This window comes from Sorex araneus, chromosome 4 (genome assembly GCF_027595985.1).
Source record: "Sorex araneus isolate mSorAra2 chromosome 4, mSorAra2.pri, whole genome shotgun sequence".
NCBI lineage: Eukaryota > Metazoa > Chordata > Mammalia > Eulipotyphla > Soricidae > Sorex > Sorex araneus.
The window spans coordinates 79,799,872-79,813,729 of record NC_073305.1 but is presented as its reverse complement, the minus strand read 5'-3'; the positions used below and the strand labels follow the sequence as shown (position 1 = coordinate 79,813,729).

Sequence of the window (13,858 nt, the reverse complement as noted above, 5' to 3'; positions counted from 1 at the left end):
TCTCTGGCTTTATCTAGAACTAGTTCTGCAATATATCCTCAAGTCATATATTTTCTAAAACAAATATAGAAACTATCATTGAAAAACAATTCCAACCTAGCCTGAGGGGCTCTAAAGAAGTCAGGTGAAGTAAAACTATCAGTAAGGATTCTATCTTAAATTAGCAAATTACCATGCTCAAAATACCATAGACTGTGGGTGATTATAAAATACGTCTAAATGAAAAGAAGCATGTTTGATGCCCAAAATAAGGATGCATATCAAGAGAGCGCAAGGACCAATATTTCAAACATTTCTTAAAAATATTGAGGGAGCTGGGCCGGAGCGATAGCACAGTGGGTAGGGCGTTTGCCTTGCATGCGGCCGACCCAGGTTCGATCCCTGGCATCCCATATGGTCCCCCAAGCACTGCCAGGAGTAATTCCTGAGTACAAAGCCAGGAGTAACCCCTGAGCATCGCTGGGTGTGACCCAAAAAGCAAAAAAAAAAAAAAAAAAAAAAAAAAAATATTGAGGGAGCTAAAAAAAAGCCATAAACTGCCCTGAACTTAATGCATGTTTTGAATCTATTCTTTTATTCCAAAGCATTTCCAAAGTTATAATCATCAGATGACACTAATATTAAAGCAGTGAACTGATTCATTTATAAACCAAAAAACCTTTTCAATTTCTGAGCATTTCTATTTCTACCAATGATAAGGAAAGGTGTAACTCTTGAGGAACATTATGCTTTCTAACTTTTTAAAGCTAGAACCTGAGTAATAGTACAGTGAGTAGGGCACTTGCCTTGTACGTGGCTGACCTGGGTTCAATCCCTAGTACCCCGTGTTGTCCCCAAGCACAGCCAAGAGTGACCCCTTAGCACAGGGCCAGGAATAAACCCTGCCCACAGCCAGGAGTGGACCCACGGAAAAGTAGATAAATAATAAGATAAATAAAATAAAGCTAGTGAAAATTGACATTTTAAACAGCCGGGGAAAAGAAAAGACAATGGTAACAGTGTTGATCCAGACCTAATAACTAAGAGAAATGTAGAAGTGTGAAAATCAAAGAGGAAGCTGAAATGGGTCTGTTAAAAAAAGCAGGTTAGCTATATAGGCAGGTTCAAGGGTTTCCTGCCACTGAAAAACTGACCCATTTTTCCCCCCAAGAGTAGTATCTCTTATCAGTGTTCTGTCCTTTTTCTGTCTCTTTCGTTTCAGTGTGCTATTAGTACTTCCTTTCATATGAAGTTAATGTGATGATACCAAAATCTATTATTAGTGATAAATCAATTTTTCTTTCTCCTCCACCCACTGCCCCCCACCCCCAATCTAAATCTCGAAGACAAGTCTGGACCAATTTCTCCATCCTGCCTCTGGCAGCAGACTGTAGCATTTCAGATCCTCCACCAAGTCCCGGCTGCTTCAAAGGAAAAATCCTACTTTCTTCAGTTAAGATCATAAGAAATATAGGGGGAGGGGGTCAGCTCTGTTTGGACATAATTACACTTCATCAAAAGAAGCTTTCTTCATCTTCCATGCGTGAAAAGTCTGCAAGCAGTTAAGTCTGTCTTTTTTTTTTTAAATATAAAAATTGCTATTTGGGAAACCAGCCAAAACTCAGAAAGCCAATATAGTAAAACAGTGCACACCCTTTGTTTCTCTTTGAAGTTTCTTAAATAAATATGTTGAAGGTTTACAAAGTACACTATCACTTTGCTATAGTTTCTACTCAAATTGATCAGAGAAAAGTGCAGCATCTATATAATATAAATGCAAGATAAATGAAAACACTTGAATCTGTAAAGTAAAATTAAGGATAGTTTCAATCTCCTAAACACTAAGTTTATTACAGCAGCTAAAAACGTAGTGCATAACAAAAGAGATGCAAATCAGAACATTCAGGTAAATCATTATGTTCAAATTTTTCTTCATTCTTATTAGGAAAAATGGGAAATTGTACCATGTATCATAAAAAAAAGGAATGAACACATCCATATTTTACACCTCATCAGTCAATAGTAAGATACTTTTTTCTTTTAATGAAAGTAAATTAAAATTGATACAGAGATAAATCCTTTAGTTTTGATTATACCAGAGACTCTAGCCTCATTTTCTTTCAAACAACCTTTCAATGACAGTATCTCATTATCATGCATCATTTTTTTTTAAGTTAAAAAGTACAACTTCTTGGCCCTGTTCCTAGAAAGTAAACTAAAACTACTCATCGGAAACAGCCTTGTTTGAATTTCCCTTATCAAGTTTTTACAATGGCAATAATTTGACATCTGATACAAACTAAAGAGCAATTATTAGACATGGTTTGAAAATTGATGCTTCTTGTCTTCAAAACTGGAGTTGAAGTAATTTCATAGTTTTGATCATCTATTTCACTTTGGTCCTAGAGTAGTGTATTTTCTCTCTTTTTATGAAAATACTTAAAATGGAAATATTAGATTCAAAGAGTAAATAAGCAATTATTATTAACAATAATAATTGTTAATTATTATTATTAACAATTTCTGTAAAGAATACACAAAATATGGAGTAGTAATTTGCTTAGAGATTGCTTTTTAAACATTAATAACCCCCTTATAAAATAACTATGAAGTCCTAAAAAGAATTATTTTCTACTTTATGGCTATTTCAAGGATTCCTAGTATTGAACTAGGAATCCAGATGATAAATACTCTTAAATCATGTGGAAATTAAGAGTCACAATCTTTTATCTATTTGGGCCGCTCTATATAACTGATTCTAACATACGTAATGCATTATTCACTTATTCAAATGAAAAGGTTTCTGTAACAATAACTACAATTTTTAAACAGATTCTCTTTGTAAGAGGAAACCAAATCATATAGAAGTAACATATGATAAGTGAAGAGCATTATGTTAGCTGTCCTTGCTCTGACTTAGAGCAGAATTGATATTATCAGGAAATTGATCCAATGCATTCAATTTTCTTTCCCCTCTTTGTCACTCAATTTACCCAGTTATTTGACTCCTCATAACTCATAACTTGAACTTCCAAATGTTCTTCTCTCCAGCTTATATGCTCACACCCAATGAAATTAGAACTAGCTCTTCTGAAAACATTGTTTGAATTTTTAATATCATAAGACAAATGGAAAAGGACCATGTACTCAGAATAACACTCCACTTCATCTGGACATATTTAAATAAAACCTTCAGTAATTCTCTGCAGTCACAGAAGGAGCTGATCTGTACAAGAACTAGCCTGGATGTCATCAGAGGATCCAAATGTGCTTATTTCATTATCAATATTAAAAATCAGAGACCTACCTCGTCCACTCCGGCCCACAAATCTCAGGTCGTTGAACCTTGCTACTTGGTTTTTCATCACAGCAGAGGCATTTCGGAGCTCAGCAGAATAATTTTCATCGTTACCCGCCATGACAGTAACCACAGTCCCATCTGGTACCTCTCCAAGGGCTACCACCTACATAAAACAGGAAACACAGCAGCAATAGTGGCACATCAGAAGAGCTTAAAAACTTAGACTATATTCTCATTGTAAATGATGTTTCTTATCAGGGCTTAGTGTTCTAGTCCAATAACGGTGGGCAGGAGTGAAGCCTCTGCAGATGGATTGGGATGCCACTTCAAACAGACCAATGTTTCAGGGTCCACCCATTTCAAAGGCAGGCAAAACTTTCCTTCATTTGTTGTTGGATTCTTCACAGAATACATGTATATTTTTATTAAATCCCCATGTTAGAATGTCCATAGGAATTATGCCACAGAAGGAAGGCTGATGCCCCATCTGCAGATTGCATTATACACATTAAGGCACCGCCTGTCTGCAGCCAGGGAGCCCTGAAGTGTGGGCTCATCAGGATCACAGCTAAAAAAAAAGAAAACGTGGTCAGCTCTATGGGCAAAAACATGTGAAGCCTTGGCATTCCTGACTCTCTGGAAGCCTAAATATGGTGTGGAACCCAGGATATCTCAGCTCTTCACTCATGATTATTCAGCTTTTAATCACACCACAAATAGTCAGTGCCCATTCTACAGTGTGATCTGATTAGGAGATACTCAGCCATCAAGAAGCTTATAGATTGGGGGGCTGGAACGATACTACAGCAGGTTGGGTGCTTGCTTTGCAGGTTTCTAACTGGAACCCTATAGTTCCCTGAACCATGGATCCTGCTGACTCCTGGTCACCAAAAGTGATCCCTGAGCACAGAACCAGGAGTAAGACCTGAGCACCTATGCAGGTGAACCCACCCCTATGGAAAAAACAAACAAATGAACAAAAGAAGAAGTTTAAAGCCTAGATCCAAATAAACAGGCTGAAAATGAGCAATGACCAATATACCAATATACCTTTGAGCAGACTGGAAATAAAATATTCCCTTAGTCAGACTATACTCTGTCACATCCCATCTGCCATCTTGAATGACACATTGACTTCTTTTCATCTGCAACAGTTAACTAGAAGCAGATAGACTCAGTCAAGTGTGAACTTAGAATAATCAGTGTTTGAGGCTAATAAACATTTCACTGCTTCAATGCTAAGGTTCACAACACTTAATCATGACATTTAACTACTTTTCATCAGTCAACTAACTTGAAGCAGGTACCACTGCTAAGCATGCAGCCTACTAAGATAATATGACATAACCTTCATTGTTATGTATTAAATAAACTATTTTTAATCTGTAACTAAGCCCCTGCCCCATGATAGCAAGCCTTTTCTCTCACTTAACTTTCAGGAATCACTTTCCATGTCTTCCCTCATTCAACTTCCAGGTACTCACAGGTGGCTAGGCAAAGGTAACAGCTAAAGTAGTCCCTTACTTTCTGACAGTGACACCCAGGTGTGCTTGCCTGTCTGGCAAATATCACACTCAATCTTTTATTTCAAATACTACTCCCTCCCTGACAAAGATTTCTCTATGGCAATGCTCAATGCCCAATTCCATGTTCCCAGTACAATTTGTCCATGGTCCTCACTGAGGCAGCTTTTCTGGCAGTGTAATAAAACTGATTATCACAACCATACTTTAAAGATTGAAATTTCACCATCTGTGAGCCCCACCCCAACCCTCCTCCATTATACACTCTATCCAGCTAGGAAAACAACCAACCATCAAAAGAAACCCAATATTTCTTTCACTCTTCTTTTCTCATAGGGCGTTTCTCACCTCCAGCCCTCCCTTTAACATGATGTTGTTCAATTTAAATAGTATTTTTGGAGCTAGATCTCTCCAAGTACAGTGGGTAGGGTACTTCCTTTGCACATAGCTGACCTGGGTTCAATTCCCGACACCCCAAATGGTCTCCTAAGCTCTACCAAGAGTGAACCCTGAGTGCAGAGGCAGGAGTAAGCCCTGAGTACCTCTACATGTGGCACAAAAAACAAGAGAGGGAGGAAAGGAGGGAAGGAGGGAGAGAGGAAGGAAGGGAGGAGGGAAGGAAGGAAGAAAAGGAAGGAAGGAAGGAAGGAAGGAAGGAAGGAAGGAAGGAAGGAAGGAAGGAAGGAAGGAAGGAAGGAAGGAAGGAAGGAAGGAAGGAAGGAATATTTTCCTTAAATTTTAGGACCTATTTACACAGCTTCTCACTAGACTCAAATAACGCTTTAATGTACATGTATTAGTGATCTGTCGACTCCTTTTGATACATTAGCCCAAAGCTCTGTGGCTCACTCCTACAGAATCCAGATTATATTGGATTGAAAATGACCTGAGGGAAAGACTTTCTTCATTTATCTTGTTCACCACTATATACATATATTCAGCTTCCAAACAGTGCCTGGCACAGAGTTTTTAAGAAATATTTTAGAGGGGCCAGAGCAATAGTATAGTGGTTAGGGCATTTGCCTTGCCCACAGCCTACCAAGGTCTGAACCCCGGCATCCCATATGGTCCCCTGAGCCCTCCAGGAATGATCCCTGAGTGCAGCCAGATGTGGCCCAAAAGCAAAAAACAAAAATTTAGAAATAAATGAAAGGGGCTGCAGCAATAGCACAGCGGGTAGGGCGTTTGCCTTGCACTCGGCCAACCCGGGTTCAAATCCCAGCATCCCATATGGTCCCCTGAGCACCGTCAGGAGTAATTCCTGAATGCAGAGCCAGGAGTGACTCCTGTGCATCGCCCAGTGTGACCCAAAAAGAGAAAGAAAGAAAGAAAGAAAGAAAGAAAGAAAGAAAGAAAGAAAGAAAGAAAGAAAGAAAGAAAGAAAGAAAGAAAGAAAGAAAGAAAGAAAGAAAGAAAGAAAGAAGAGAGAGAGAGAGAGAGGGAGGGGGAGGGAGGGAGGGAGGGAGGGAGAGAGGGGGGGAGAGGGAGGGAGGGAGGGAGGGAGGAAGGAAGAGAACTCAAGAAAGAATACCAACTTCCCACATCCAGTAATCTGTGAGGCAAAAATAAAACCCAGAGAGTGAGAATACAAGTTAACAGTTGAGTCAGCATCTCCTCGAAGGCAGCAATGTGCCCCCACTACAAAACTAGTTATTTGGTAACTTTTTCAGTCCCAGAGAAGAGGGAGAAGGAAACATACCTAGTTAGGATCTTCTGCCCTGATAGTTCCGCTCCTCAATCCTAAATGTCATCCTGGTTGAGGATAAATTTCTCAAAACATTACTGCCTCCCCTCTGCTTATTTGGCCTCTGACCTCAAACAGCTCCTGAGTTGGGGAATGCTGTACTCCTGATGGAGGAGATGTGATTTTTAATTTTTCAAATTCACAACGCCCAGAAATGTGCACATTTGAAAATACTGAAATAATTGACCACATTTGCCAGTAGTCGTATAAATATTTGACATTTTTCACACTCAGCATATTGTGTTTTAACACCTGCGGTGTGGCTTTCAATGTCAAAGCAAATATAGAACCGGTAAGCGTATTAATGAAAGCAAGAAGAAAAGTTGTACTGTTTAGAAAGGAATGAATGCACCCAAATTCAAGAGACTTCACTTTATTACCCACCTCTGCTGCATCTCTGCTATGGCCTCAAACAACTAGCTTTATGGCCAGAACCCACAGATTTCCAACATTAATTGGAAATCATTATATTAAATTTGTAAAATATAGACAATACTATATAAGTATAGAGTATAATTATAATGGTGTACTTTTTGTAAGACAAGGAGGCTAACTTCTGTCCCAAGTAGGCAGCATGTTAATGGGGCTTTGGCTTATAAGCATCCTTCCACGATCGAATACAAAATTCTTCACTTCATTTCCTGAGATGTTTTTTTCATGTTGTTGACAGGTAAAGGATGACTGCTGATGGGTTTTGTTCCAATCTGGCTAACTTTCAGGGGGAAGAAACAAAGAAAGAAAGAAAGAAATCTGCCCCAATATAAAGATTTTCAAGAGCTCTGGGACATTATTATTTTACTGCATATTTTTAACATAATGGATTTTTTTTAGTTAGGAGGAAAGTAAAATTGATTCAATATGGAAAAATATGAAAGAAAAGATTCGTAAGAGTAAAATACATAAATCCATTTTGTTTTGCTTAAGCAGAATAACGATCTTATTAAATATCAGCATGTTTTACATGGCACATTTAACAGCAAAACAAATAGGTAATCACAAATTGTGTGATTCTGCTAGGACGCTTAGAACTTGGTCTGGAGCAGGGCTGGGGTGCGGGGGATTGTTAATATACCCTAAGGACAACTTTTCTTCTAATAAACAAACTTTATTTCAAAAACTAAATATATTGTTTTTCACTGCTGTTCACACTGCCAAATCAGACTGCCCAATGTTTTCCTGAAGAGAAAGGATGAGGAGAGTATTATATTTGATTCTATATCAATCAAAAGTGTATGTTTGAGAATTTAAAAAAATATGGATCTCCTAAGGTAAAGTTTCTCTTGGAGATTTTTTACTACGTTTATCTAAAAGAAAATCAGAAAATCAGAGGAATCAAGAAATTTTTACACATTTCATCTGTACCAAACCCAAGCAATGGAAAACATTTTACGGGTAAAAAACAGTCAAAATTTGCTTTTGAACTAGTGAGGAGTAAATACAATTTAAAATTTTGTTTCCATTCTACCCAATATAAAAGTTCTGTTCTGCAAGAAATAAGTTGTGATCAAACTTTAAAAATTACATTCTAGGTGTTTTTAAAGTAGAAATTCTACTTATTCAAGAACCTTTCAGAGAAAGATGGAAATATCTTTGTGTTCTAACATTTCAAACTATGGAGAAAAATGTTCTCTTCTTTGGTATACACCTCACTGTAAGTAGTATTTAAATCACATGATATCAGCTTGAACCAAATTAAGTTAAAGGATACTTAATTCTAAAAATGCTATTGAAAAATTTTGAGAGTCCTTGTGACTTAATCTATAAATTACTCTAAAAGTGGAGGAACCAAAAATTAACTCAGGACTTCAAATTAGTTTTATGTTCTTATTATATGAAAATTTTAAATACCCTTGACATTTCCATGGACAGAAGTCTAGCCTTAACTAATCAATTACTTTTACGGACCAAAGTCATTGGGCACATAGTACTTGCAGGAAATTGAAATATAATTATTTTTCAAGATAAAATCTGATCACATTTTTCTCTGCAATAAAAAGAGATGTAATGGATAATAGAAAAATGGAAAAAATTATTTCCACTTAAAATAATTTTGACTAAACTATCAAAATGTTTCACAGAGTATAGTTAATATTTATGATTTAACCTAGTAATTAAGAAAATCTAGGCAAATTGTTAGAAAAAAATTTTGAAAGAAAAACTAGATACAATATAAAACATCGTTTCACAAATTTTAAAGTTTATGTAGACAGAAATTTGATGGAAATTATTTTAGATCAGAAATTTAAGTGCCAACAAAACGGGTTTAGATCATTCTCAACAATGAATATTCTGGACCTCTGAAAGGGTACAAAAACAGTAATGTTAAGGGTGGGAGGGATCTTACCAGGCCTGTTTTTAAATGTCTCTTCTAAAATTTTAAGTATTAATTTTCAATCTAAAATTATTTGTTTACATTACCCTGCAGTAAGATCTACATATTCAAGACTAAATTTTTAACTCTAAATAATTGTTATTGCATTTAAAGGCATAACACAAAAATGTGTCTGTCATCAAGCAACTTCAAATCTATAATGATTTACATAATTTTGCATAACATTTCATATTAGTTTTAATACATTATTTAAGCAGGCTTAAGACCTACTTTCCTTTAAGCAGAATTTGATTTAAAAAGATATAAATTAAAGCTCTGGTTATTAGATAGAAACAAATCACAGGGCCAAATATTTATAAGTTGTGTACTTGTTTCTGAAGACAAAAATGCCTATAATGTCAAAAATATTTATTTTCCAAGTAGAAATTGCTTCATCATTTTGAAACCCTACTTATGACAAATACTGAAAGGTATCATTAAACACACGAAATTAACTATGAGTAATAGATCATATATCTAAAAATGTGTTTTCTTTAACATTGCCAGAAAAACATATGATACCAGTAAATATATAGTCCAGTCTTCTCTAACTTAAAACAGCACCACAGGTTTGCACTACTTTTAGTTTTAAAATATACATCTGGACTTAAATTTTTCTGCTCAGTGTTTCAGCTTGAATCTATTTAAAGCAACTGAGTTATTAACCCTGAACACCAGCCTTCACAGTAGAAATGCTGACAGACCCCTAACTCTAATGGTGCTACTGGATCCGAGATTGACATTCTCCCCACTATATCTGCCCAGTAACTGATGAGCTGAATTTGCAAATTGCTTTTTGTCACTAGAATTATGAGGACAGAAAGGGTCAGGGATCTTCTAATAGAATGCCTTAACTATTTTAAGCTTTCAGTGAGATACACCTGAAAGAAATGTTAAAAATATTAATTTCTATTTCCTTGACACCTGGGAGGAATGAACATTTCAAAACTGCAAAACTATGTTAAAAATATGCCAATAGCTTCACATGTTTTAAAGTATATTGGTTGTTTTTCCAATTTTATATGTTTAGTAAAAACAAGGTAAGCATTTTTGTATAGTTCCCAACAAAGATCCGATGACCATCACTAACATATATATCCAATACAATAATTGTCAATATTGTGTATTGCTATTTTAAATTAACATTAAAACCATCTATTCATTTTTTAATCCCTGGGAATCACCAGTGAGCTCAGTGTCATAGGCCTGAAATGAGGGTTCAATGGTTATTGTATCGATTTGAATATCAAACCTCTCAACAATTAAGTTCTGAGTGTGTGTTTTAGTTCATTTCGCTATCTACAATCTACCCAACAACATTGTAATTTACTTTGTACTTAGCCCTAAATATAATAGCCAAATTGCTGTCACCACTTTTAAAACTGAGACTTCTTCAGATTATTTCTTCATTGCAGATGTATTTGATTATGTTACAAGTACAGACATTCTACTACTCTCAAGCTTTTATCTCAAAAGAAAGGTAAAGACAGGGCATTTTTACTACATTCTAATAAAAACAATAAAAATTGTCAAAATCTGGTTGTTCCAAGTATCCGTACATCTCTTTTAGTGAAGACTAAAATTACACTGAGTACATTTCAACCATCAACTTCTTTTGGATTTTGTTAAACATAGGTGTGGGAAAACACTGGGTGTTGAGTTTTGAGTGAATTCAATTTATACTTTAATATTAATTAACATATTCAATTTAATATGGCCATATGTGACCCACGGTTTCCTTTACTGGTTAAAAAAATATTGTGTTTAAAAATAAGTATGATTAATTGCAAAGAGAGCAAATAACTGTCCAAATAATTTTTAGTGGTAGTGAGAAAACAAAACAAATATACCTGAGAATAGGTCAAACTAAATTACATTGCTATAAATATTATAAATATAAACATTGCTATAATTGCTATAAATATGCCCAAAACATCCTTTCTATCCAAAATATTCATACTCAAAATTAATTCAGCATCACGATTGTAAGAGAATTGCTCAAGACAGTTATATCATAAACAGGCCAGAACAAATGGTACATAGAATATCAAACATCTAAATACTATCTCTAAAAACGTAGGCACCAAAAAAAATTTTTTTTTAATGCAGGCACCCACTCTTGTATTTTCATATACCAGAACTATGGTATAGAGTGAACATATCTAATATGTATTATTGCTATTTTCATCCAGGTTTTTTGTTTGTTCGGGAGAAATTGGTGGAAGCAATTTCACTCTCAATATAAGGTTGACTTGAAAATCTTTCATCCTTGGACAATGACTGATCATTGTAAAAGATAACTCTCACCTGGAAATCTTAATTTCTACAACTCACATAATAGCCTGAGTTTTTCTTAGTTCAAGGAAGAAAACGCGAACCTATAAAATGGGTGATCAATAATAAAAGGAGAAACGTGAGGGTTTAAAAAAAATTTTTTTTTCTAGAACTAGCTGCAAAATGAAACTTGCCCCAGAATACAACATCTCCTTTCCGTAACAATCCATTCTGATTTCTGTTCTGATAGAAGACCTATCGAGATAAGCAGCTCTAATTGACCTGGACTCCTCTTTCTTTCCACCCACGCACACTCGGAATCTGAATTGGTGCGTGGGGTGGTGGTGGGGGGAGAGGGAGCAACAACTGGGCACCGCCAATGGTCCGTGGGAGTTTGGCCTCAGGGTGCATATGGAAGAACTGGCACAATGCCTCCAGCTCCTCACTCGCCACCTCCCTTCTTGTTTCTTGCTTTTCCCCTGCACTCCAGAGCTTCCAAACCTCGGGGGACCCAGGCCCACCTTTGGGAATTGAGAGGTCAGCTAGCCAGAGTGCTCTTGTCCCTTCCATCCCTGACGTCTGGTCCCGCTAGTGGCAACTGACCAGGAACCGGTTTCCCCATCAGTCCTGAGCACTTTCCACCCAGGGTGACTCTGCTTCTCCCTCCGGCTGGCACTGCTCTGGGAAATCCCGAACGCACGTGCCAGCCCTTTGGGTTAGTGCGAAGGGACCCTCCAGCCTCCGCGTGCCCTGCCCCAGCCCGCAACTCCTGCAGCTGATACCCGCGCTCCAAGTAACGGGCTGGGCGGACCGTGAAGGCCGCGGGGCGTGCTCCTAGGCCCCCGGGGGTCATTCCTCTGCGCTCCGGTCATGGGTCCCGGCCTCCCACGACTTTTCAGAAATAGGGGGGACCTCTGAGATCCACGTCCCTTAAAAGTCATACTAAGTCAAATCTGCCGAGTTTCATCTCAGTCTTCAAGATGCAGCATAGTCCCTGCAGAGCCCCCTCCTGCAGGCTGGCGCCGCCCGGGCCCTCGAGGATCCAATGCCCAGAGCTCTCTCGGGGGTCCGGGGCTTCCCCCAGCTGCCCCGCGCGCTGCGGCCCCGCCTTTCTCTCAGTGACAGAACCTGGCATGGGTCTTCCAGCCGAGCGGACGCCCGAGTCTAGTCTCCTGCTTCTGCGCTCCTACAGTCCCTGGGTCTGCCCTGGACCCTCTTAGTCAAACTCATTCCGTGCAGGCCCACCCTTCGCGCCTCGCGTTGGGCGCCCAGTCCTGGGCACCAACGCCCTGCACCGGCGCCGCACAAACACCAGCGCCCCGGAGCCCGGGAGCGGTCGGGGCGCAGATGATCCGAGAAAGGGGCGCCGAGGAAGGAGGGACGTGGGGTGGGGGGTGTTCTGCGGGGAGGGGAGATACTAGAAACGCTCGGATTGAGCAGAGTTGGTTCGAGCTGCCCCTCCGGGTGAGGTCCAGCGGGGAAGCTCCGGGGAGCCGGACACAGGAGTCCCTCGGGGACAAGGTCCGGGACCCTCGCCCTCGGGGTTAGGGGTGGGGGGAAGCCCGGGAGGGTATAGGTGTAAAGAGTAGATACCTGGGGGTTTCTGGAAAGAGGGAAAGGGGCCCAGAGGAGTGGGTTCCCATGGAGGTCGGGAGGCTGCAGATGTGATTAAACGGTTCAAGGGTGGGTCCAGAGTAAGGAGGTGGCCACGGGCACAGGTGGGAGAGGAGTTGAGTGGACGATTTGTCCCCGGAGTCGGCTGGGGGATCCAGAGGGGCGGGAGAGGGGGTCTCTCAGGTCAGAGGTACCGAGGTTGGAGGTCTCGGAGGCCGTCCTGGCACCGACCCCCGAGGGCATGCAGATGCGGGCTGGCAGGTCCCGCGGCGGCGGCCGGGGGCGGGGGGCGGCCGCAGCGTCTTACCTTGAAGGCCACCGGCAGGGTCTTATTGCAGCGCCAGTGCGAGGGCAGCACGGAGCACAGGAAGTTGGGGCTGTCGGTACGGACGAGCTCGGCCGGGTGGTCTGCGATGATCTCCACCATGGTGCGGTTGTCGTGGGGCGGTCGCAACCGAGGCACAGCCGCCGCCGCCGCCGCTGCCGCCGCTGCCGCCGCCGCCGCCGCCGCCGCCGCCTCCTGCTGCTGCTGCTGCTGCTGTTGCTGCTGCTGCTGTTGCTGCTGCTGCTGCTGTTGCTGCTGCTGCTGCTGCTGCTGCGCAGCCACCACGGGGCTCACGTCGCTCATCTTGCCGGGCTGCAGGCTGCTGGAGGGGGGGCTGAAGCGCCGGCTGGTGCTCGGATCTACGGGAATACGCATCACAACAGCCACAAGTTAGCGAAGTGGCCGGGGGAGGGGGAGGAGGGTGGAAATGAGGGGCGAGGAGGAGGAAATTGGGGGGGTGGAGGCGACACTGGGGGGGTGGAAAGGAGATGGAGGTGATGAGGCTGAGGAGGTGAGAAATCAAGTTCGGTGAAGCCGGCTGCCGGGCGGCGTCTGACTGGGCTAGCGGAGGCGATGCGGAGCAGACGGGTTGGCGGTTGGGTCGACACGGGAGGCGCTCTTGGCTGAAGCTTTTGGAACACCCGGGGTGGCAGCTGCGGACGGGTGCGAGGATGTGTTTGGCCCGAGGAGGCGGGGGACTTCAGTTTGCAGCTAGGAGCTGGGTCCC

The 13,858-nt window shown here is 40.8% G+C and overlaps 1 protein-coding gene across 4 annotated transcripts in view; it reads right to left on the bottom strand.

Annotated features, from left to right (window-relative positions):
* Positions 1-13,598, bottom strand: part of RUNX2 (RUNX family transcription factor 2) — a 305,232-nt gene extending 291,634 nt beyond the window's left edge. For 2 of the 4 annotated variants that reach the window (XM_055135053.1, XM_055135054.1), the window contains exons 1-2: positions 13,114-13,598; positions 3,287-3,443 (exon numbers count right to left, since the gene is read on the bottom strand). In XM_055135053.1, the coding sequence (XP_054991028.1) occupies positions 3,287-3,443; positions 13,114-13,506 (550 nt within the window). In that variant the 5' untranslated portion in view covers positions 13,507-13,598. The remainder of the gene's footprint in view (positions 1-3,286; positions 3,444-13,113) is intronic. The other 2 variants (XM_055135055.1, XM_055135056.1) reach the window with 1 other exon arrangement.
* Between the last annotated feature and the right edge of the window lie 260 nt (positions 13,599-13,858).